At 28.4% G+C, this 26,118-nt stretch overlaps 3 protein-coding genes across 3 annotated transcripts; 2 read left to right on the forward strand and 1 right to left on the reverse strand.

Moving 5' to 3' along the window:
• The first annotated feature begins 255 nt into the window (after positions 1 to 255).
• LOC136078475 (histone-lysine N-methyltransferase SETMAR-like) lies at positions 256 to 1,284 on the forward strand. The gene has a single exon (XM_065794247.1). It carries the CDS (start codon positions 256 to 258, stop codon positions 1,282 to 1,284), a length of 1,029 nt encoding a protein of 342 aa, XP_065650319.1.
• A 9,589-nt stretch (positions 1,285 to 10,873) lies between these two features.
• On the reverse strand, positions 10,874 to 14,682 carry LOC136077955 (uncharacterized). Its single transcript, XM_065792377.1, has 5 exons — positions 14,459 to 14,682; positions 14,250 to 14,381; positions 14,077 to 14,174; positions 13,440 to 13,917; positions 10,874 to 13,363 (listed from the first exon to the last, which is right to left on the reverse strand). The coding sequence occupies exons 4-5, from the start codon at positions 13,453 to 13,455 to the stop codon at positions 12,990 to 12,992; spliced, it is 390 nt and encodes a 129-aa protein (XP_065648449.1). The 5' UTR covers positions 13,456 to 13,917; positions 14,077 to 14,174; positions 14,250 to 14,381; positions 14,459 to 14,682; the 3' UTR covers positions 10,874 to 12,989.
• Positions 14,683 to 18,316: 3,634 nt separating this feature from the next.
• Positions 18,317 to 19,960, forward strand: LOC101236463 (uncharacterized). The gene is made up of 2 exons (XM_065792379.1): positions 18,317 to 19,027; positions 19,242 to 19,960. The coding sequence occupies exons 1-2, from the start codon at positions 18,357 to 18,359 to the stop codon at positions 19,363 to 19,365; spliced, it is 795 nt and encodes a 264-aa protein (XP_065648451.1). The 5' UTR covers positions 18,317 to 18,356; the 3' UTR covers positions 19,366 to 19,960.
• The last annotated feature ends 6,158 nt before the right edge of the window (positions 19,961 to 26,118 follow it).

Raw genomic sequence — 26,118 nt, forward strand, 5'->3', positions numbered from 1 at the left:
ATATATATATATATATATATATATATATATATATATATATATATATATATATATATATATATATATATATTAGGTAACCAAAAAAGTTCGTGCGGGTTTTGGTAATTGAATTGTTTTTTGCATTTTTTACAACACCCACATCGCACAAGGCAAGTAGCTTTGTTGCGTAATAGAACGCGTGTGTCACGCGCAGTTGCTGCATATATAGTGTAGGCTTGTAACGAGCTTACAGGATAGGTTTTGTGTAAAGAAAGGATGGCAACGCAACCGACGATTATTCGATCTTGCTTACTTTACGAGTTCAAACTTGGAAGGAATGCAACACAAGCGGCCAAAAACATCTGCACAGCATTTGGAGAAGGTACAGTAAGTGAACGCACAGCACAGAAGTGGTTTCAGCGATTCTCTTCGGGAGATGAGTCCATCGAAGACCTGTCGCGTTCTGGACGCCCATTGTTGGTTGATGAGGATGAACTGAAGGACGCTGTCGAGTCTGACTCCAGCCAAACTTGCCAAGAACTTGCAGTGAGGTTTGCTGTGAGTGTTGAAACCATCCGCCTGTATCTGCATGCGATTGGGAAAGCGTGGAAGCTGAGTCGGTGGGTTCCGCACAAATTGTCGATCGACAACAAGAAGCAACGGCTTACGATCTGCACATCACTCTTATCACGCCACAAGGTTGAGCCTTTTCTTGATCGTTTATTGACATGCGACGAAAAATGGATTGTCTACAACAATACCAAGCGTTGCTACCATTGGTTGTCCCCCGATGACCCCATCCCAAAGACACCCAAGCCCAATCTCCACGAGTGGAAGGTTTTGCTCTGCATTTGGTGGACTACAGCTGGTGTGGTGCATTACGAGCTGCTCCCAACAGGCCAAACCATTACTGGACTGGTCTACTCAGCACAGCTGCAACGAGTTCACGACCTGTTGCTTGTAAAGCAGCCTGCACTGGTGCACAGGAGAGGAGTTCTGCTTCTCCACGACAACGCGAGACCGCACACCGCTCGCGTGACTCACGACAAGCTCCAAAGCCTTGGTCGGGAGAGTTTGCCTCATCCACTTTACTCGCCAGACCTCTCCCCTACTGATTTCCATTTTTTTCTTTCCCTGGGTAATCATTTAAAAGGACAGCAGTTCCGAGATCAGGACGCGGTTGAAATGGAGTTGAAAGCTTTTATAGACTCAAAGGACCGAGAATTTTTTAGAAGTGGAATGAATAAGCTTGTTTTAAGTTGGGAAAAGGTTTTAGATGCTAATGGTGACTATTTTGATGAATAAATGTACTTACTTTTGTCGTTTTGTGTGTTTTTATTATTTACGGAAAAACCGCACGAACTTTTTTGGTTACCTGATATATATATATATATATATATATATATATATATATATATATATATATATATATATATATATATATATATATATATATATATATATATATATATATACATATAAAGGCCTTCACAGAAGCCTTTAAAACTTTTTTTTAAGCATTTAAAACTTGGACTTTTTAATAATTTTTTTAAAATTTATTTAAGGTCCTTATATAAATGCGTAAGTCCTTATATAAATGCGTAATTTTTCTAAAAGAAAATAAAAATATAAAGAAAACGCTCTTCTAAGGATTTTTTTCAATGTACAATTTTTAACACTCGTTATGTATATATTATGTTAACATTTACAAGCTAATGCCTGTAACAAGAGTAAAATTAAATTCTGTATTTAATAAACGATGTATTTTATAAAAAATCAGATAGCTTGCCCAAAAACTGATAGCTTTTGTAAAATGTTGTTTAGAGTAGCAGCTCTGCTCTCAGACTCATTTAATCTCACAGAGGCCTGTATATTAGATATATATACAGACACACACACACATATATATATATATACATACATATATAAATATATATATATATATATATATATATATATATATATATATATATATATATATGTTTATATAAACATATATATATTTATATATATATATAAACATATATATGCATATATAAACATATATATGCATATATAAACATATATATATCTATATATAAATATATAAATATATATATATATATATATATATATATATATATATATATACTAAATATATATCAAAATATAAATATATATAAAGATACAGATATTTGGAAACCAAATATAATGTATTCATTTTTTTTTTTTTTTCATGGTCCAGTTAGAGATATCTAATAAGTTTCGGCAGCTGAAGGTTTTGCTAGTCGAATGTTTAATGTGTTTCTTTTTTTTTTGTTGTTGAATAAAACGTTGGCTGCTTAGTTATTGTTTTGTTTGATGGAACCTTACTTTTGATATGTAATTCATTTTGCTTATTTGTTGTTAGGCTTAAGAAAGCATTTTTAGCTAATGATATATTTTTCTGTAAGGTCTGCAAACTATCCTCATCTGATATTGAACTAAGGGATACTAAATTAGCTAGATCCTTTAAATTTTTAATAATGCTATCTTTTAAAATGTTAATATCTGCAGGTTCACAACCTTTTATAATTTTGCAGTCCAATTCAATTGAAGATGATGGCAAATAGAGAGGTATAGTTGTTGTAGGTATACTAAGATTACTATGACGATGCACTAAATGGATATGTTTACATGGAATATTTTTAGTTAGGAAATCCATACAGTCACAACTATATAAATGAGTACACACTTTACATTCTGGACATTCAGTGAAACATTCAGTGATGTCACACAATTTTTGGTGTATTACAACTCTGTAATGGTAAGCATTTGTTTCAGATGCTATTAGCCAGGCTACTTTATCGTCCTTAGTAAAACTTTCACATAGTTGTAGGCTTGCAATGTGTCTATAGTGCACCATTTTTATTTTATAGCTAATCTTTGCTTTTGTTAATTTTGTTATTCTTTCATACACTTTGTCTCTTTTAAACTTTAACAAAGCGAACAAGCAATTATTAATTCTTTTATTATGCTTACCTTGCAGGTAACTGTACTTAAAAACTTTGTGGAAAGATTCCATATACATATTAGTATTTATACCATGACCCATACGATAACAGAATGCCCATATATGTTTATTATTAACCCAATATTTTTCAAAGTATTCAGCGAACATTTGTGTCAAAACTGAAGATTGCAAGTAACCCATCAATGATTTTAAATAGTCATCAAATAGGTTTTTATCACTTAGCTGTAAAAAAAATCTTATTCGCTTTTATATATCTGCTTCCATTTCAAGATTGTGTACTTTTTTATGCAATTCTTCTCTCCATGCTTTATCAACATGCCAGTTACACCAGAATTTCAAAGGCACACATAAGTAAACATCACAAAATGCTTAGTATTGGGATGCCAAATCACTCATTACCCATTTTGGACAAAAACTTCCAGAATGTTCATGTAATTTTATTAAAAAAATTTAAAAAAATCTAAATGAATCACTGTTTGCTGTACACCATCCAACAGGTTGCCCCTCACCTAATTTATCTACAACTAATATTGAAGTGAGAAGAAAATTATATGCATTTGTGCCATGCGTAGAATCAATACAAACACCATTTTTTCCAAATTGTTGCAGCATTTTTTTTTGATGTTCTGTTTGCATTATAATTATAAAGTCTGATTCTTTAAATGTATAAACATGTATCTAACTCACCCTGTAGTTTATAATATAAAACAGGACTATTTCCCTTCATTTGCCATTCTTTTAGCCAAATTGCAACATTGTCTTGATCATTGGTATTAAGTTGTATAGACTTAATGTTGAATGCTTTCTCTAGGTTTTTGATACCTTGACGCTGGGCTAAATGTAACCTGGATTGAACACAACTTGTTTCATCTCTAATATCATCTAGGATTCTATTTTTGGTTACACCCATTTTAAGTTTGCTAGCAATTTCTTGCCTTTAAAAACTTGATAGAGAAATATGTTCAATTCCATTTTTATGTCTATAGTGTGAATAATAAGCATTAACAATAACATGTCCATCTACGGTTTGGGTAACTTTAAGTGTGGACGTGCAATTTTTAGCAATTTTTCGAGTACCTATTAAGTAGATATTTGAGATCATATAGATTAAAATAATATTTGTATATCATATATATATATATAATACATAAGAGTTTTTAGATGTTTACATTAGGTATTCTAATATTATTTGAAATAAATAATGTATTTAACAAAAATTTAATAAGAAAGTGGTCACTGAATTAAGTCTTATAACAGTAATTAGATAAACAATGCTAATAAATTAAAATTTGTGGCAAATACAAATAATTTTCTTCTTCTAAATATCGCTATTTACTTGATACATACCACTAATTTTAACTAGTTTTTTCTTCGCAATCCATTTAAAAAATCCACTTCTGTTGCATTGATAGTATGATACTTTCCTACCATCTTTATCAATCTTTTCACCAGAAGGTAAAACATATTGTGTTGCATTATTACTTTCAATATCTGATTTCCACATTTCAAATTCTAAAAAATTATTAACAAAAATTAAATAATCACTACAAGACAAAAAAGGAGAAAATGAATTTGAAAACAATTATCATTGTGTAACAACTTACATAAAAAAAATTCATAACATCAACAGCAACTGGACTAAAACATAGGCAATAAATATTTTTTAGAACCTATTCATGTTAGTAATTATGTTTGAAATTATTACAAATTCAAAATCATTTTTACGACACATAATCACAAACATATAAAAAAAATTCTCTATTTGACCATTATTTATCATACAGTTAAAGTAATCATATTTTAAGCAAGAGATTGCACATACTATTATGGTAATAACTCAACAAATATTTCCACATGTCTGCATGGGATAATTTTCTTTGCAAAAAGAACTGCATTTTTTAACTCCATTCATATGTGTCTTTGGATCATGACAATAAGTGATAATAAAGCTTTTGCTTATGTGATACAATTTTCTGAATAATAATTTAACTTTAGTTAAAAAATTATCTGGAGCTGTCCATCCTAAATAATCTCCATAGTAAAAATTACCTTCAATACTATTATAAACTGCAAGTGTCCAGTGGCAACCTGCATTTAAATCTGTGCCAGAAAATGTTTTCTCATTGTTTCCTCCAACATTTATAATAAAAATCAGCTTTTCAGGGAGAACAGTTATTCTTGATACATAATGCTCAATATTTCCTAAAAAGTTAAAATAAATTACCTTTGAATAGCCTTGATTAGAGTTTAAAATGCTAGAAATTTGCAGCATATGATCTGATGAAAGCCATCTAGCACAACATAACTCAGCTAAAATATTAGGGTTTATTCCATATTCTGGTATTTCTTTGTTAGCTGGCCTTCTAAAAAGCACTTCTTTGAATTTTTCTATTAAATTTTGAGAAGGAAAAATACTGATTGATTTTGGTAATAACTTGGGAGAATTAAACCATGTTAACTCTCGATCAACTGCTAGCTTCATTTCTTGAACCCTATGAAGAGCTATTAGATGCTGAACACTTTCATACATGAACTTTCCTAGATTGCATTCTATATAATGGATTACACTCGCAATATTATTGCGCATAGATAGTTTATTGGCTATCTATGCGCAATATATATAAAGTTTATATCCACAGGAGACTGGCTTGAATTGATAGAATAATCTTGAACAGATTTAATAAACTGTTTTTGTGACCCGTTAGCATTATGTCGATTTTAATTGTTGATCGTAAGGTGATTAAGCTTTAACTTGTTTGAAGACAAGCTAGCAGATACCTAAACAAAAGTTATGTCTTTTAGAAGAAGAAAAACTGCATTATCTTTAATGAAATAAAACTGTACTAAAACTCACCATCGTTATTGCGTATTAGAAACTAGAATCTAGTAGCAAGTTCTATCGCATTTATATTGTACATATATTATATATATATATATATATATATGTATATCCATACAAAGGCATAAACTTTTTTTAAATACAGCAACGAGAAAAAATTGTTTTTCGGACTAAGGAAAACAATCTTTTTTTGTCCAATCAAAATAGGGAGCCATTCCTGTATTTAACGATTAGTGTTTTGTAGCATATTTTTTTAGAATTTTATATTAACTTAGAAGTTTTTTTAAAAGTAGAAAAGTTGAACCTTTTTAAAGAGTATTTTTTTATTATATTGACGAAAGTTAAAGTGTTATTTATTGATATCAAAATGTGTGTTGTACTTCTTGTGCTTAGTAAATGTTGAAGATATTTTCTTTTTTTTTCTATCCTATTCTTACTTTTAAGTTTATACATTTTCTATGCACATGCCAAATTTCAAGAATTTATTTTAACTAGCAGATACCCTATTTTTACCCTCACTTTTGGTACCTAAATTTTGTTTTTCCGATTTCTGTTTGGGGGAGAAATGGGTGGGGGGTACTTAAGGATATTAAATATTCATTTTTATAAGCCTATAATAATTGTTATTAAAAAATTTATGTGATTTTTGTATACAATGATTTTGTGATATAAAAACTAATATTACATTTATAAAGTATCAATGTAAAAATAACATTTTTTATATAAAATCAATAATACATATTTTTTGCTCAGTCTAATCACATTATTACATTTTTAAAAAGCTTTATATCATATAATAACATAATATATTGCTTTTTGATGTATTTATAATATATCATGTATTAATTATATACTAATATTTGTCTAAAAATATATAGACATAATATATTTATAGTATATTAAATTTAATATACTATTTCTAGTATATTATATTTATAGTATATTATATTTATAGTATATTATATATTTAATATATACTATATTATAGTATATATTAAATATATACTATAATATAATATATATTTAATACATACGATATCAATAACAATTATGAATGATATGATTCCGATACAGCAATGACAGTCTTGCACAATAGCAGAATAGAAAAACTTAGAAAAAACACAGACGGACTATTACTATTTCTTACTGGACTAGAAAAGAAAATGATTCTGAAGTTGTTGATTATTATATGAAAAAGTTCCAGCTAGTTGCTGACATTGTAGTTGATGTTTCCAGTGAGTTGATGTTTTCCTAATGTTGCCATTATTTTTTGACTATTGGACATGCATTTTATTATCTTACTACTTGAATTTTTGTCTATATATATATATATATATATATATATATATATATATATATATATATATATATATATATATATATATATATATATATATATATATATATATATATATATATATATATATATACATAGTGTGCAGCAAGTAGTCGAACTTGCAAAAAAATGTACAGCGAGTAGTCGAACTTGCAAAAAAATGTACAGCGAGTAGTCGAACTTGCAAAAAAAAATTACAGCGAGTAGTGGAACTTGCAAAAAAAATGTACAGGGAGTAGTGGAACTTGCAAAGATATGTACACGGAGTTGTGGAACTTGCAAAAAAAATGTACAGCAAGTAGTGGAACTTGCAAAAAAAATTTACAGCAAGTAGTGGAACTTGCAAAAAAAATTACAGGGAGTAGTGGAACTTGCAAAAAAAATTTACAGCGAGTCGTGGAACTTGCAAAGATATGTACACGGAGTTGTGGAACTTGCAAAAAAATTTACAGCGAGTAGTGGAACTTGCACAAAAAAAATTACAGCAAGTAGTAGAACTTGTAAAAATATAAAGCGAGTAGTGGAACTTGCAATTTTTTTGATAGACGGGTCTAGCTTACATTCACGTCGTGTCTATTGTTAACAATGATTCTTATATAGTTTCATTAAGGGAAATTAACATCTTAACAGACCTTCCAACTCTCACGGTTTTACCGTGAGACTGACGGTAAAATTTATTACGAACCTCACGGTTGATCCAAAATTCTCACGGTAAATTTTAAAATTTTTCCGAAGAACTTTTTTTTTCAATTTACTCTTAATATTTTAGCTTAAAATAATAACAATATATATTCTGAAAAAGATTGTGATTACATCAAAAACTAATGAATATTAAGTGAACAAAACAGATCATAAAACCGGCTCCGACTTATAAATAGCTTTAAACATGAGTTTTTTTTTATTATAAATCAAATCCGAATTTTTAAAAATGGCGTCAAAGCAAACATATAAATGCAAATTTAACTCAACATGATGCCAAGATTACCCTGTTAGGGCTGTTAAAGGTAATATTCACCAATTTTACTGTGTTCCGTGTGTTAAAAAACTAACTTGTCATCATCAAGGAGTTAAAGATATACTTGATCATTGCAAAAAAAACAGTCACAAAGCAAATGTTATTGCATTAAAAAAGCAAACTTTTTTAAATAACTTTTTAAAAACTGACACAACATTAGATAATCAAGTACTTAATGCTGAGGTTATGGTAACAAATTTTTTGGTTCAGCACAACATTTCTCATCTCCGATCATCTTACATCTCTTTTTAAAGAGGTTTTTCCAGACAGTTAAATTGCCATAAACGAATCATTTGCTCCACATTGTCGAACTTACATTGTAGAACATTGTAAAGTTCATCCATATTCCTTAGGCACAGATGGATCGAATGACTCTGGCATTGATAAGATGAATCCTATATGTATCAAATTATTTGATGCTAACCGCTCAAAAATAATAACATGTCATTTCTTTGATATGTGCTTAACATCTGGAGTTGATTGTGCAAAGGCTGCTGTTATCTTTCCTTCTATAGAAAAAAAATTTGAAATATATGAAATTCCATGGGAAAATTGCATAAGTTTAAGTGTTGATAATACAAACTCTATGATTGGAAAAAAAATTCAGTTGCATCAAGATTTTTAGAAAAAAAAAAATATCTTTATTGGTGGCTGCCTTTGTCATCTTGCACACTTAGCTGCTAGTAAAGCACATGATGTTTTTTGTGATTATATTGCATTAAATGTCGAAAATGTTATGATTGACTTGTACTATTGGTTTGATAAGAGTGCAAAACGAAAAGGCAAATTGAGAGAGTACTTTGAATTTTGTAATCAAGAATATCAAGGCATTCTAAAGCATCTATCAGTTAGATGGCTATCTTTAGAGAAATGTATTTCAAGAGCTATTGTCAAGTATACAAGCCTGAAAGCTTATTTTTCAAGTAAAAGCTTTGCTGATGAAAGGTTTAAGCGTTTATATGACAAATTTCATAATCCAATTTTGGAACCAGCAATGCTTTTTCTAACTTCAGCATTACCTTTGTTTTTACATTTTAATCTACTATTGCAGCGAGAAGAGCCAACAATTCATTGTCTAAAATCAGCAATGGAAAGTCTAGGCAAAAAGCTGGCTAAGCGCATTATTCTACCAAACAAACTGAAAAACATTTCATCGGTTTTAGAAATAGACTTAGAAGATTCAAGAAGTTATATTGATACTCAAGATATTTATTTTGGAGTTCTAACAAAACAAAATATCAGGCAACTCTTTGAAACAGGAGATATTTCACAAAAACAATATAAAGAATTTCATGATACTGCTTACTATTTTTTTAAGTCGTCTCTTAAATATATTAAGCACAAATTTCCTCTTAATGACGATTTAATTGTTAATGCTGGTTGGGTGGATGTTTTAGACCGTGAAAACTCGAAGTGGGAGCATGTTCAGCAAGTTTTTATGACCGGTTCCCACACTTGATGAATGGTATCAAACCTGATGAGTTGTATGAGGAGTTTAGCGATTATCAGATTTTAAAGAACAATGATTTTGATGATAACGTCTTTGAGGAAGCTAAGATACCTGAAAAGATTCTTGATGATACTGGAGGTGAACCTTCGATTCACTATAGAATTGAGGTTTTATGGTACCATATTTCAAAAATGGTTATTCCCAACACTTTAGTTAAACGTTTTAAACTGTTACCAAAATTAGCTGAAATTGTTCTCATTATTCCCCACAGTAACGCTGAGTTAGAATGATTGTTTAGTGTTGTAAAAAAAAAAAAAAATGTCTTGAGAGATCAGCATTAAAGTTGGATGGGACATTATCAAGTATTTTAGCTATGAAAACAATGTTTCCCGAGGCTACTATACCGTGTTTTCAATGGAAACCATCTGAACAGCTGTTAAAAACATCAAAAAAAGCAACAAAAATGTACAATGCTAAACATAATAAATAAATATTATTTATTTTTTTATAAAATGTAACTTTTCATTCTATTTTAATTTTTCTTGTTTGAAAAAAAGCCCTTTTTTTTTAATTTTATGCTTCCCAAGGTTTTTGTGTAAATCTCAAGGTTTTTTTTAATTAATCTCAAGGTTTTTAAAAAAAAAGGTTGGAAGGTCTGTCTTAATCATTAACTAAAAGCCAATATGTAAACTAATTAAAATAATATTAAAAAACTTTTTTGTTTTTTAAATTGTTTTTTTAGGTCAGAGGGGGAACCATCTATAACTATCACTAAGCATTATATAATGCTTAGTGATAGTTATAGATGGTTCCCCCTTTTCCCCCGATGGTTCCACATCTTTTACAAAAATTCAAAATACATCACATAATTATGTGATGTATTTTGAATTTTTGTAAAAGATGTTTTTATATTAAAGTTTATTATTTTAATTACATTTAAATATTTTTTCGAATCTCATTTAAAATATAATTTTTTTTTAGGTTGTAAAAAAAAGGGGGGGGCGATGACACGCCTCCTTCCCCATCTACACCCCTTGAAACAAAGGGTGCGCTACTAGTGATTTTGTAAAGTAGTAAAATATAATTTTTGATTTGATACTAGATTTCTTTTTAATTATAAAGATAAATATTTATAAAAAAAAAGAGTCATTTTTGATAATAGGGCGCTTGAAACCATCACGCTTACATCCGCCCAAAAACAATAATAAAACTTCTATATTTGACTGTGGTCTGATAGCTAATTACAAAACATCTTGTATATAAAAATTTAAATTTTCATTAAAAAAAAGCACTATTTTATAAATATTGTTAGTCTTAATTGCCGGTATGGATGGTGGTTTTGTGCCCCCTCTTGCCCCCGGATACGCCCGTAATCTAGAAACCTTTATAAATTTGTAGATAACTCTTGTATCCAAATTATTATGTTATACGTAAAGATAAGAAATCGCTCGAGAAGTTATTATAATGTCTTTCAATTATTTTGAAAGTTTATCAAAAGAAGCAGCAAAAAGATATCTGCGAAAAATAAGTCTTTTAGGTGATTAGCTTTTCTGTTAATTTACTTTATTAAACCATTTTTGTTAAAAAGTAAGGTAGATAAAACATAGCATTTTTATTTTAGGGTTGAACAAGAGTCCATAGAAGTATCCAGCCGATTCTTGGACTGAAGATCCGAGTCAATGGCCTTCTTTAAGTTATCATAATCTTTACCATTATCTGATTAAGACTCCATGTAAGGAATATTTTTAAATGGTTGTTTAAAAGCCAATTTAATTCCAATATCTATTAGTTTGATTGGCTGATGTTGTAAATATTTATGTTTTTTTGTGAATATTTGTTTTTGCGTTTTGAATATTTATGTTTGCTTACACTTGTTTTTAAGTTTCAACATTGTTTAGGCATCTTTTCTCCAGAAGCTATGGAAAACTACAAGTCATTAGAGGCTTGGAAGTACTTTTAAGAAGGTTGGGTACAAACTGTTGTTTACATGAAAATAAGTCAAGATATCATGATCTTAAAATGTGATGTTCGACCTTCATATAGAACCACATCTCCTAATCATAAGCCTTGGATAGTTCTTGATTTACTTGGTAATGTAGTGACTGCTCACTGTAATTGTATGGCTGGGTAAGTGTCTGTTGAGCATTCGAGTATGATAATTTAACACTTAAAAACTCTTGTTTTGTAAACTTTTTTTTTTTTAATTACTTTAAAGCGATGATATTGTTCAAACATGTTTTATTTACATCTATAGTTATTTTTTTTTAACAGCTTTGGTGAAACATGCTTACATGTAGCTGCAATGTTATACAAAATTGAAGCTGCTGTTCGCATTGGAATGACATCGTCCACACCAACTGATTTACCATGTCAATGGAATCAAACATTTAATAAAAATATTGTTGGTTCCCCAGTTTCATCTATCAATTTATATTCTGATTCTGCTAAGGAAAAACTTAAGAGAAAAAAAAATGAGGAAAATGCCTGTTTCCCCAACCAATATTGAAAAAAATGAGTTTTTGTCAGATTTGCAAAGTGTGCAGCCCAAAACAGCTGCTCTTCATTTGTTCCAAGATTACGATGATGAATTTATTCACCTAGAATCTACTGTTGTGGCAAAATTGCCACTATCTCTTAGATATTTTTTCATTGAAAACTATGAATCTCTAGATAAAGAGCAGTTAAGTTCCTATTATGATGAGAAAAAAAGTTTTAAAATCAATTCTGATGACATCGTCTATGTTGAAGAAGCAACTCGAAATCAATCATTGTGTGGTTCTTGGTATCAGGTATGAGTAGGCCGAATAACTGGTTCTACTTTGTATCAAGTTTATCATGCTAGAGTTGAAACACCACCTAAATCATTAATTTTAAATATTTGTTCTGAAAAGAATATAATAATAAAAAGTCCTCCGATAGTTTGGGGGTGAGAAAATGAGAAAAATGCATTGACTTTATATGCACAAATTTATTCAGACTACAATAAATCTCATAATTCTGTGCCACTTTCTGAGATTGTTGTCCATCAAAGTTTGAAAGTTGAAAAATTAGGACTTTGTATAGACTATGAAAAACCATGGTATGCAGCATCTCCTGATGATTCTGTTTATTGCACTTGTTGTGGGCATGGTGTTTTGAAAATTAAATGTCTTTATATTTTAAAAGTTAATCTTTGAAAGAAGAAATAATGAAAGATGTTTTTTATGTTGGTGTAAATACAGATGGGAAATATTTTTTACAAAAACAGCACAAATATTTTTTCCAGGTTCAGCTTGAAATGAGAGTTACTAAAGTCAGTTATTGTGATTTTATGGTATACTTTTTTAAAGTCAAACATAAATGATAACATGTCAAAGCTAATGTTGTGCCTTAACTTTACTAAGCAGAAAACAACTTGATCTGCCGAACCCAATTTTTTAACAAATTTTCTTGAGCTCTTTTGCATAGGAAACACAACAGCTTTTCTAATACTGGAAGACTAACTCCAGTAAGCATATTGCACTTATCAGGATGGGCTCGAATTTTATTTATTCCTAAACTGCAGTTACTATCTTTTATTGACATCCACTTAGACATAAATAAATCTTTTTCTAATCGAAGGTTATTTATTTCGACATATAATTGTTGTCTTTCCGAAGTTGTCACATGTTTTCCAATGTCAATTTCAGATTTCTCAATTAAACTTATTTCCGAATTCAAAAGACTATTGGTTGAACTTTGTTGAATATCTATGTTTACAGCAACACATTTTTCTTTAAAATAGAAAAAAATACATAAAGTATTTTGTATACTTATATTGTGTTTAAATAACTTTTAAATAATCAATACCTTCTATATAATTCATACTAGAATCTTGGACTGGAACATCTTCATTAAATAAAGGAACACTGAATTCTGAAAAATATTTTAAATTTTTTTAAAACTTTTGCAAATAAAAGATAATAGCAAACAGTAAACAAAATCAAAAATCAAATAGATAAATTAATTTTAAGTTGAAAGTAACTAATACCTTGTTTATTTACAGTGCTGGAACATTGTTCTAAATTAACTTTGTTATGTAGAGATTTACTATAGTAAATCTCTACATAACAATCAAATTTCCAGACATTATAATGTCTGGAAAAATATATTTCAAAAAACTATACAACAATCCAAAATGCAAAAAGAAAAAAAAAATTAAATAAAAATTAATTAATATCATGACTATGACTGGATGATTGTTCTAAAACATTTTTGAAACATACAAGAGCAATGACATCAGATTTTTGCAAACACCCTTCAGTACTAACTTGGATATCATTTTCTGCTAAATATAAAATAAATTTCTTTATTTTATGAAAATTTACCGGAGTAGTTTTTAAACCTTTACAACCTCTATTATAAATGACAATGAATATCATTATTGTTTATATACAACAATTTAAATCATAAATAACTAAATTAAACAATTCGTTTTTTCACTTACTTTCATTAATTATCCTCTCTTTTTCGATAACAAAATCAACTTCGTCACTTATTGATTGAGCAATAGTTTTAATTTTTTGCATGCAGAAACACTTACTTCTGAAAGAAAATTGAAAAGTTCAACAATGACAAAGTAATTTAAAAAAGTGACTCGAAGCAGACAATAATATTTACTTTGTCTATTTATCCTCCTATTGACTCTGTTAATTATGTTACTATTGATATTTCTTTGAGGAGAACTTATTGTTGCGGTATTAAAAACAGAAGGAACTAAGTCCGGATGTTTCTCAAAGAGTTCTCTTTTACCTAAAATTTTTAAATAAGTTGTATTTATTGAAATTTACTTAGTGTATAAAACAAAAAGTTTAAGAAATGCTGTTTACCAGTAATAAAGTGTGCTAAACAAACATAAACATTCGAAGATTTAGGAGACCACAGTTTTCTCGACGAAGTGCTATCTGCAGCACGATTTATCGCATTTAACCATTTTCTTCTACTCGTTTCATTCTTAGGAATGCGATAAAATTTAAGTTCTTTGTTTTTTTTTACAACTATTTGTGCAACCTACAACACAACAACTTCTTGGCATCTTTTTGTCATATAAAACAGTTGTAACGCTATTTGATATTTGTGTTTGTTTTCCCTCCATTCAAGATGGTTAATTTATTTCGCAACTTGGCGTGACGTCACGCCGACTTGATGGATCTATCATTTGATACCAAGATATAAACTTTTGGATAAGAATTAATTAAGTTATAATAGTTTTAGTTAATAAAAACTTTATTTTGACCACAGTTTCTTCAACAAATCCTAATATCAAAAAATCGGTACTTAAAACGTCATAACTTTTTGTAGGGGTGTTCGATTTTGAAAATTTTTTCACTTTTGGAATATTGAAATGAAGCTCTTTTTAATGATATATAACAACCTAGAATTTGATGAGTTTAAAAATTTCATGTAACATACCTAGTATTGAGAAATGCTGTTATTATTTGTTACCATTTGTAATTCTTTGGATTCACCCTTGATATAGTATAGTATTTTAAAGTTTTATACTATTTTTGTTAATTATTATGATTATCATTTTTTTATTTTACATTAGTTCAACTATTGTAAAAAACTAAATAAAATTTTACAAATATTAGTTGTATTACGGTGATTTATATGTTTACATTCTGTCCGTTTATTCTTGTTTGCAACTGCAGACTGTAACTGTAAATTGCATTATCATCTAAATATTCTCCGAAATATGAGTTTTATAAACTGCAGACATACCACATACCATAACATGAAAACAAATAAAGAACTAGTATTAACTTAATTGTATTTTGAACTTTAGTTTCCACTTTTCTTTTTTATATCTATACTAGTGTTAAGTATTGTATTTTATGAACAATTACCTAAGTTAATTTAAAAACATTAAAGAATCCTTGTTTTTTTAAATATCATTCTTTACAAAAATGTGGCAAAAACATTTGTTTTTGCTACATTTACCACAATAACTAAATCTATCACAATAACAACATAAATCATGTGATTAAACTAAAGTTATCTACTATTCTAATACTTTTTCAAATATAGCCAATTAAGTTTTTCCTTTTTTATCTAGATTTTTTTTGTTTTTGTTTTATTGTTATTTCACCTCCCCAAGGCCCAGAAGGCCACTACAGATATGGAGGCTACTTAATTGTGGTTATAACCCTCTCTCAACTCTATAACTCCGAAACACGAACCTTGACGAACAAGGCTGCTGCGCGGAGAAACAAGTTAAGCGCGGTACTACCAGGGATGTGGTGGGGATCGAACTCGGAACCTCTTACTTATGAAGCGAAAGCTCTACTACTACACCACTACCACATAAAGGTCAAAAACATTTTACACCAATATTGATAATTGCTTTAGGGTCTTATAAAAATTTTCTAAAATTTACAATCAAAATTTAAAAACCTCTAAAATTTACAATTAATTATTTGCATTTTTTTTTTTTTATTCGAAATATTTACTAAATGAGACATAAGAAATGGTTTAAATAATTTTTTAATGTTGTATTATTTTAATGTTAAAAGGTTCAGTAAAATATTACTAAAATTATACTTTACAACTCATGGTTACTTGTTTTGTAGAATTGATTAAAAGTTTTTTAATTAATTGCATGTTTTATTGAGAAATATTTATAAAAATGCAAGTTTTTAAATGGAAAATTGTGATTTTGGAGAATTAAATCTAATCATTATCAAGTTCTCACAATAAAAAATTAAAACTCAGGCTGTCTTTTTGTTTGAACAATCTATATGAAAATTATCAAAGAATAATATTTTCTCAAAAAGATAATTTTTTGAAAATGAATTTATAAAAAATTGTTACATATTTGTTTTGTTTATAGGCATTTATCATATCTAAAATGAGGGTCTTTTTGTGTTTAAGAGAATTTTGAAGCATATGGCTAACATAAACTTTTTTTGGGCATTATTTTTAAATTTAACTAAAATTTATCAATAGAAATCAAGTTGCATCAATTATGTTTTAGTATTTTGAACCAATAACCATGTAAAAATAGGTAAGGGGTTAGGAGTCTTCTATAAAGTATGCACACAAGTATGGAAGGAGGGGGTTACCCAACAACATACAAATGCATCTAAAAAGGAGGGTTAAAAACAGCAAGTACATTTTAAGTTTGACTATCTTTCATTCTTTATCTCTCCTAAAACTTGATTACTTTTTTTTATTAATAAAAGCATTAAATTTAAAAAATCATTATTATGTTATGTAACAAAGAAATATTGAGTAAACTAAAAGTATTTTGTGTTGATGTTTTGAAAATATTATGCGTTAGGGAAAGCAGTTTGATTTTGTACTAAATAATGCATACATACGCAGAAGGGATGGAGGGTGGATTGTTGAAAGCATACTAGAAATAGAAGGAAGGGGAAATCCTAAATCAGTGGTATTACTGCATATGTACTTTATGGGCGCCCCATTGTTTTATAAACAAAGATTTGGCTTTGATAAAATTAAAAGATTTAAAAGCACCTTTTAAAACTACTTGTGAGTTATAAAAAAGGATTTTTTTTTCAGTTATTTTCAGTTTTTTTATTTCATTCTGATTTACTCCCAACAAGGCTGCAAGAAACCACTATTTAGTTAGGAGTTACTAGGAAAAAAAGTATAGAGTTATAGAATAAGGAAATAGTTGACAGAAGACTTGAAAAGTTGTGAGTTGTATTAGTCAAGAAAACATGAGGATCAAATAGATTTCTGAAGTGCGGGGGAAAAAAACTAGGCGAATAAAAGATTTTAGATCATGCAGGGACAGATACAGAAAACGATAAGACTTAGCTGAATGACATATCAAACAAGAATGAGTTTTAGTTGATGGAACTAGAGATAATAACTCCTTTTAGCAGCAACCATGATTTGTAGAAAAGAGATGCAACTCTTATGGCCGATTATGAACTTTTCTAGGTGTGAGGTCTTAAAAAAAACAAAATTTCTGTTTGTGTGGGGGGGGGGGGGGTAAAAAATGTGGGTTTGAAATTCAAACAATCAACTCAAATCAACAACAAAGTCCTATAATATTTCAAAAATAAGTAATTATTGTAAAATCATAATATTTTTTAATTATAAGTTAAAAATGAAAAAAAAATTAGAGTCCTAGGTTGGTATTTTTAATTTTTTAAATATTTTTTTAAACAACTTATCATATTTCAGAAATACTCTCTACTGGTTACATAAAAAAAGGTAAATAAAAGAATTAAAAACACTATTTTCATTTTTAATCAGTGTCTTGGTCTTTTGGTCTTAGTTTTCTTTTGGTCTTTTAATCGGTCAAAAACTTTATATATACATCAAATTATGATATAAAATACATTTATTTTATATTTGTATAATTTTTCTGTTTTTCTTTTATAAAAGCTTTATATATTTTTAAAAAATATCAATTGTGTAAGCTAGTATTAACTTTGTTTTTTATCCTTAGTGTAGGTAAATATTTATAAGTGGATTCTTTTTTTACTGATTTTTTCTTTTTTATTGCTTAAAAAACAACGCCTTTTTAAGGTTTTAACTTTTTGGTTTAAAATGAAATATTCAAATTCAGGTACATTAAATATTCTATTAAAAAGTGTTTTATGAACTTGTATTATGCACAAACTAAATTGTATCAATAAATATAGCAATTTTTATTCATTTATCGTATCCTAATTTTTTTTTTAATTTAATAATTTTAAATATGTATTCATTTGTATTATATTTTAAATAATTTTAATTTTGAATAAATAGGAAATGACAAAAAGAACTATTTTAATTAGCGGGTGTTCAGGAGCTGGTAAATCCTTTACCGGGGATTACTTAGAGATGATGTGTGGATTTCATCATGTTGATGGCGATACATTTATGATTTCTAAAGAACCTGAACACGTGGAATGGAAAACGAATTTAATTAAAGCTTTTTATGAGTATTGGTTTGATGAGAAATCAGCTCCACGTGAGCTTTGGGAACCGTATTACCAAGGAGTTGCTGACTTAGTAAAGAAAGCACTTGAATCCAACTCAGACGTAGTTGTTTCTATATCAGTATATAACAGGGAAGTACGAGATTTTTTTAGATCGCAGTTTCCTCATTACATTTTCATTCTACTGAATTTATCAGAAGACGAATTAGTTAGGAGACACATTAAACGGTTTGAAGCCTTCGCTGAATCCCAAAGTAAAACAATTGAGGAAGTTTATCAAGAGATTTACAAAGAGCCGTATTCCATGGATAATTATTTAAAACAAACCAAAAGGATATTAAAAGGATTGCAACCAATAGCAGAAGATGAAGTACTAAGCTTTTCAATTGATGTCTCTGATGAAATGTACAAAACCCTCCATGATGTATTGCAACTTCCACCGCCACAGGCGATTATTCCAATAGAAGATATCGCTAAAAAAAACTATAAAAGATGGAAGAAGTAAATATGTTGTTGTTTTTTAATTTTTTTATAATAGTGAAATTTTTATACAAACATTCGTTTATTTTAATATAAATATTTTAAAAAACTAAATTGTTTTATTGTTAAAAAATATATCGATCTACTAAACGATAATATTACCGGTTGCTTTAGACTTTAATTAGAATCCTTACAAATTTGAGATAAGTTGCCATTCTTTTCTTTTTCTTTTTAGTTGCCCCTTACGGTCTTATCACAGAGCACCGCGAAAGAGCATTTATAAGGAAGTTCACCTTCCTAACCGATGTCGCAAAACTAACCCAAAAGTCGGGCTCGAACCACAGACCCTTGGTTTCTGATGCAAGTGCGCTACCTTTAAGTTTGCGTCTTGAGGGTGTTACGCTAGTGAAAGCAAAAGAAATCAGTAGCATTATGAAATAATACTTGAAAACAACCCTAATTAAAAAGTCAAGTGGGTAAAACCCAGCCTATTCTTTCAGAAAATAGTTTACAAATATTTGTAAAAAAAAGCGGTAAATATGGGTGATGGCAAAATGGTAGATATATTGTTGGTTGATTTTGACACAGGTCCAGGAGTAATGCCAATGACTTAACGTGCGTATTACATAGGTTCACTATAATCTAAAATTCCAATCATGTGCTCGGTGCTCTCTCGTGCTTAATACAAGGAATGATGGGCGGTAGGGGTAGGAATAGAAGAGGAGGGAATTTTTTACTGAACATGAACAAAACAATTTATTTCTAGAGTAGCTTGCTATCAAATACGCGAAGAAATAAGTGAAACTTCTTATAAAAGTGCTTAATGTTAGCGGCATTGTCCTGAGCTTATTGCTGAATCAGGTGTAGGTTTTGTGGGTGTAAAGTAGATATGAACAATGTCTGTATGTCTAACCCAAAAAAGTCATATATATGAAATATCATAATTTATTTATTAAATAATTTTTTTTTTTTTGCATAAAATATATTCTATTAATACATTTTATATATATTTTGTTATATAATATAACATATTTTGTTGTATAAAATAATATATATTTTATATAACAAAATAAAATAAATTAACAACATAATTTATTTTCAATAACGTTATACGTTAACGTTATACGTTAATTGCAAATCGGAACAATATTTCGGAACAGTGGGACATAAAAAAAAAGTTAACAATTATGAAATGCGTTTTCACAATAAACAAAAGTTTTTAATTTATTAATTATCCTTTAAAAAAAAAGAAAACAAAGACAAACTTTTTAAACAAAGACAAGTCTTTTAAAAGTCTTTTAAAGCTTTTTAAACAAAGACAATTCTTTTAAACTAGTATTTTTCATTTCATTCTATAATAAAAGACTGTGAATCATCAATTAAAATTTAGACTTTTTCGGAACTTGTTGAGTTGATCGTGATATTAGTTAATAGTGATAGTAAGAAGATGAATACAAATATAGTACAAATAGTTGAAATAAAAGTCTTAGCTATATTTGATCGATTATTATATTTATGAGAAAATTTTATCATAAGGATAATATTCATTTTGTAGAAGGTTATTTTTAAACTTATGCACAAATATAAGAAACTGAAATGAATTAAGTTTTGCTAAATCTAAGACCTTCATTGTTTTTATTGTACGGGTTGTATTATCTAATTTATTCATAAAATTTATTACTTTACATGCATTAGTTTTTTAAATTTCGTTTTATGTGTGTTTCAGGGTTGCCAGGTTTTTTTCGGGCACAAGTCAAAAACAAAACAAAAATAAACCAGACCAAAAAAAAAAAAAAAAATCATAATTTTTTGTTTTAAAGCCTTGTTTATAATTTATATTTTGAAAAAAATGCTTTTTTATCCAAAAATTCATCCTTGAATATTACAATTTAATTTGTAAGAGAGTGAAGGAGGAGAAGAATGAGTTAGTGAATGTTTAATGGGGTGCCAGTCCAGCCTTCAAAGCGGCGTGGGAAAAGTACTTCAATCCCAAACACCTATACTAAATCCGACACTATCAACCTGTAAAATATAGACTTCTTTTTTAACCTTTGCGAAAATTGACTCAATTGTTTCAAAGTCCTGGCAAAAATCTTTCACCTTATTAAATATGATTTGATCCAAATGACTGCATGCAAGACTTGGTTTGATATTTTCTTAGCCTGATTTTTATGCGGATGACCTGTGAGAAGACTCAACAAAATAGTAAGAAACATAACACATAGACAGTCAAGGCAGTAGGCATCTATGTTGCAGAGGTCTAGGTCTCCGCAAACTTCTAAATGGTCTCACAAAGCTGTTTAAAATTCAGGGGTGTTATTAGAAATTCATTTTTCTTATAAGTTTTTAGACTCGCTCTAATGATGCAATGTCAATTAATTTATGATTAATGACAATTTCTGTAATGATTTTCAATTTCTTCACTTTTTGCATCCATAAGATATAACAGTAGATTTGAAATGGCCTTTTCAAATTAGGAAACAACATTCATTACAGGCAGATTTTTCTCACAAAATGTCTTTTTGAATGTAAGAATTTTCTAATATTAATGCAATTAACGGATAAAAACTACATTTTAATGACATTACAAGTAAAAGTTTTTAACTTTTTAAGATTTTAATGTAAGCATTTCTTTCATTTATTTTAAACTTGATTGTTCTTCTATAAAATGAAAAAATGGAAATCTTTCTTTCCCTCTAATTAACTTTTTTTATGTAACAAAAACTTGATTAAATTGATTTATTATTAAATAAACCAGAATTAAACCAGATTTTAAAAAACATACTAGAAAAAACAAAAAAAGGACCAAAGACTTTAAAATAAACCAGATTTAAACCAGATTTTCTAAAATAAACCAAAAAAAAGTTCCAAGCCAAACGATAATAAAACAAACCAGATTTGAGAAATCTGGCTTTAAAAAACACCAGATGGCAACCCTGGTGTGTTTGCCCATATTGCGTAATTTCCGTATGAAAATTTACTATAGACAAGGCTAAAGTATAACATTTCTGGTGATTTAATATCAAGAAAATATCTTGACTTATACAACGCATCTACAGCAGAAGATATTTTTGATTCTATGAGACCAATATGGTTTCTCCATGATAAACTTTCATGATAATCATGATAATCATGATAAACCCTAACCCTAACCCTAACCCTGACTCATCAAATACGATACCTAAAAATTTTGGATTATTTTTCGAAGTATTTCTTTTTTATCAATAATCGGTTTTCGTAACTTTAATAGAAGGTTAGTTGCTTGTCTGAAAAAACAGTTTATTGGCTTTAAATTAGAGATTGAGGGTGAAATGCAAGAAGCGAACTTGAAATTTGAAATCATACTTCAATTTTATAGTATCAATTTTATAGTATAGTACACTGAAGTCATACTTCAATTTTAAGTTTGAAGTCATAATTCAATTTTATAGTATAATAAGTCATACATCAAATTGAAGTCTAAAATTTGACTTAAGCAAATGCAAAGAGCGAACTTGAACTAAAGTCTAACTTGAATGCATTTATTATTAATTATTCGGAAAATACATTATAATGTATTTTAAAAACGTTTTGCGTAATGTTGTTACTTATGTTATGTTATATATGAATGTTATGTTACTAAAGTTATGTTATATGCATATTATATTAACTTATTGTTTGTTCTATTGTTGTGTGTTGTTGTTGTGATGTTGTTGTTTTTTTTGTTATCTTTTGAGTTGATAGATATTTGGTTTGCCTTCACGTTGGTGTCTATTGTTAAAAATGATAAATAGGTAAGTTCATTATTAAAACCCACTGCTTTTAATCATTCACCAAAAACGACAAATTATTTTGCCATATATACACTTTGTTTTATCTAAGTTTGATTTTTGATCTTTAGCGCTTTTTATTACATGATTTTGCTATAATATTTTGGAATCATGATGTACCAGCATAAGTTATTTTCTAAAAGCTAACATGAAATAATAATATTTAAAAGGCCTTGAAAAAGATTAGGTAATTTTAGAGGAACATCATCACCTTTTACTAGGTTTGGAGAACAAAATAAATTTAGTTTTTTCTACATTTTTACGAAAGCCTATTACTTGTAAACCACTCGTTTATTTTTAATAGCTCTTCATTAAATATATTAAAAAGAACTTTTTTGTTTTTGTTGAAATAAAAAAAATTTGAGTCGTCTGCAAACAATATAACATTTAAAATATTTGGTGCTAAGTACAAATCATTTATATACAATAAAAATAATAATGGTCCTAAGATTGAACCTTGGGGCACACCACATGTAATGTGTTTTTCTTTTTCAATTTTTTTATAAATAATACATTGTGACCTGTTCGCCAGGTAATCTTCAAACCAAAGTAAGTTTTTATTTTTTACTCCGTAGAGTTCCAGTTTTTTTATAAGTATCGTATAGTTAACAGTGTCAAAGGCTTTTGACAGATCAAAAAAAACTCCTAAGGTAAAATAGTCATTATTGAATGCATCTGATACACAATTAATCAGTTCGATTACCGCATGTTTAATTGAATTATCTTTTTTAAACCCAAATTGTTTGCTGTACAGCAAACTGTTTAACATCAAATAGTAATAAAGTCTGTTGTACATAATTCGTTCCAATAATTTTGAAAAGCAAGGTAAGACGGAAATAGGTCTGTAGTTGGAAATATTAGTTTCGTCACCAGATTTAAAAATTGGAGTGATTACGGCAACTTTAAGTTTTTTTGGCACAACACCTAGTGTTAATGAAAGGTCAAAAATATGAAATAATGACGGTTCAATGATATCGAAAACTGACTTAACAACATTTAGACTAATTTTGTCAATGCCCACACTTTTATTACTTTTAAGACTGTTAAAAGCATTCCTTATCTCGCTTAGATTTAAGTTAGATTCTTCCATAATAGTATTACACGTTATAATATATATATATATATATATATATATATATATATATATATATATATATATATATATATATATATATATATATACATATATATATATATATATATATATATATATATATATATATATATATATATATATATATATATATATATATATATATATATATATATATAAATCGAAATACAAGTCAAAACTTACTTACCAACCACAATTAATCTCAAAATCAACAAAAAAAGCATTGCAAACGTAATATAATTTGGTACCAACCCTCCGTTCACTTTAAGCGTCAAAATAAAAATAGGAAACCGTTTTTTAGCCCTTATTGAGTTACATTTTCTAGCCGGCAACAAACTACATAAAATATTCAACCGAAATGCTATTAAGATCAGCTACAGTTTCATGCCTAACCTAAAATCTATCATAAGTTCGCATAAACTCAAAATTTTGAAAAACAAAAATCAATCAATGTAACTGCGTAGATAAAGCATTTTTCCCGTTAAACAATTAATGTTTGTCTAACAATATTGTCTACCAAGCAACCGTAAGTTCCAGTCATCCTGATAGTAATAAATAAGTATTTTTTGGCATTAGTAATACATCATTTAAATTAAGATAGGTAAACCATTTCAAATCATTTGTATCAGGTAAGTATAGAAATGACACAGAACTATCTAGTGAAATATGGAGTTTAAAAGACCAAAACGTGAAGCCAATTATAGAATGGAAACCCTTACAATCTTGCAACAAAAATATGCCACCTTTGTCTCTTCGAAAAATATGTTGTTTTATCACATAATAGGAACAACCTACTAAATAAAAAAAACAATTTTGTATCTCAGTGTCGACATTCAAAAAAATTCCTTTTATCTTTTTTTGACGCAGGAGACTAGTAAACTATAACGGCTTTTTGCTTTTTGATTTGTTTTCAACGTAGATTTGTTTATAACGTCAGAAGTCATTCAACAGTAATCTTTACGTTTTTTTCATGTATTAACGGGTGATGATTGCCTTAGGGTATGAAACTTTAAGTCCTGCTAATCGGTTGTTTTTATTCATCTAAATAATATATATATATATATATATTTTTTAATTTTTTTATTATTTATTTATTTTGCCGTTGATAAATATTACAAAAAAGAAATTACAATAAAAGAAAAATCCTGGCCGGAGCAAGAAGAAGACAGGTTGTCTTATCACCGAGCCCCGTCACACAAAAATATTCATGCACAATAAATGATAAAAGACAAAAAGACAGTATAAATACAAAAACAAAAACAAATCAAATACTTCAGCAATAAAATAATTTGTTGCTAACGATCTTCCAGCAGAATAATTTTAAAAATAAAAAAGTAAAAACGACAGAAAATCATGAAAGTTATAAAGACACAAAAAAAAAATGCGTTGTTTAATTAAAAAAAAAAAAAAAAAGCAATATATGTAAAGATAAGTATTTGGGCTGATTATTTAATATCATCAAAAATATGAACGAAAAAGACAATTTTATTTTCGTTATCTTTTATACTAATGGTTAGAAACCATTTTAACAAAAGCTAAAGAAAGTGATAAAGATTTAATTTATTTTCAAGCGATTCAGTCCAAACCTTTAAATTGTTTTCAAAAAAGGTATTTGAAATCTAATATATCGAATTCCATGTTCAGTAAATACCGTTTTGAATCATCCTTAAAACTTTGCAAAGTGCAGTTTAAAACGAAGTTTTGTTTTTTACTAAAGATTGGAAGAAATTTTTTCCAAACTAAAGGTCCCCGATATTGAATTTGGTACGAACTTAATTTAAGAAGGTTTATGGGAACCACAAAGTTATTCACTGAAAATTTGGTTGGATATTTATGGGAGATTTCATTAAAGTAGGATTGAAATGTTACTGGAGAAAACCCAAGTTTTGCTTTAAACATAAATAACATTACTTGATGAATATTAAGTTTATAAATATTTAAAGCTCCAAGCTGACGTAAGAGAGGTTCGCATTGTGTTTTTCTACTTGCCCCAAATACTATCCTGCAAGCATGTTTTTGTTTACTATAAATTTTTTTGAGTTTAGTGTGATTAGTGCTACCCCAGGAAATGTTACAGTATGAAAGATAACTGTTTATAAACGAAAAATATAAATTTTTTAAAGACTCGTTATTAAGAAAAGGTTTTGTTCGGTATAACATGGCAATATTTTTTGAGATCTTACCTTCAA

The sequence above is a fragment of the Hydra vulgaris genome, chromosome 03 (assembly GCF_038396675.1).
Source record: "Hydra vulgaris chromosome 03, alternate assembly HydraT2T_AEP".
NCBI lineage: Eukaryota > Metazoa > Cnidaria > Hydrozoa > Anthoathecata > Hydridae > Hydra > Hydra vulgaris.

Bases quoted from the DNA above. Each gene is read 5' to 3' on its own strand.
- LOC136078475 (XM_065794247.1), top strand. From the start codon at position 256: ATGGCAACGCAACCGACGATTATTCGATCTTGCTTACTTTACGAGTTC.
- LOC101236463 (XM_065792379.1), top strand. From the start codon at position 18,357: ATGACAAAAAGAACTATTTTAATTAGCGGGTGTTCAGGAGCTGGTAAA. The intron at 19,028-19,241 runs GTAAATATGTTG...TTTTCTTTTTAG, and splicing joins AACTATAAAAGATGGAAGAA to TTGCCCCTTACGGTCTTATC.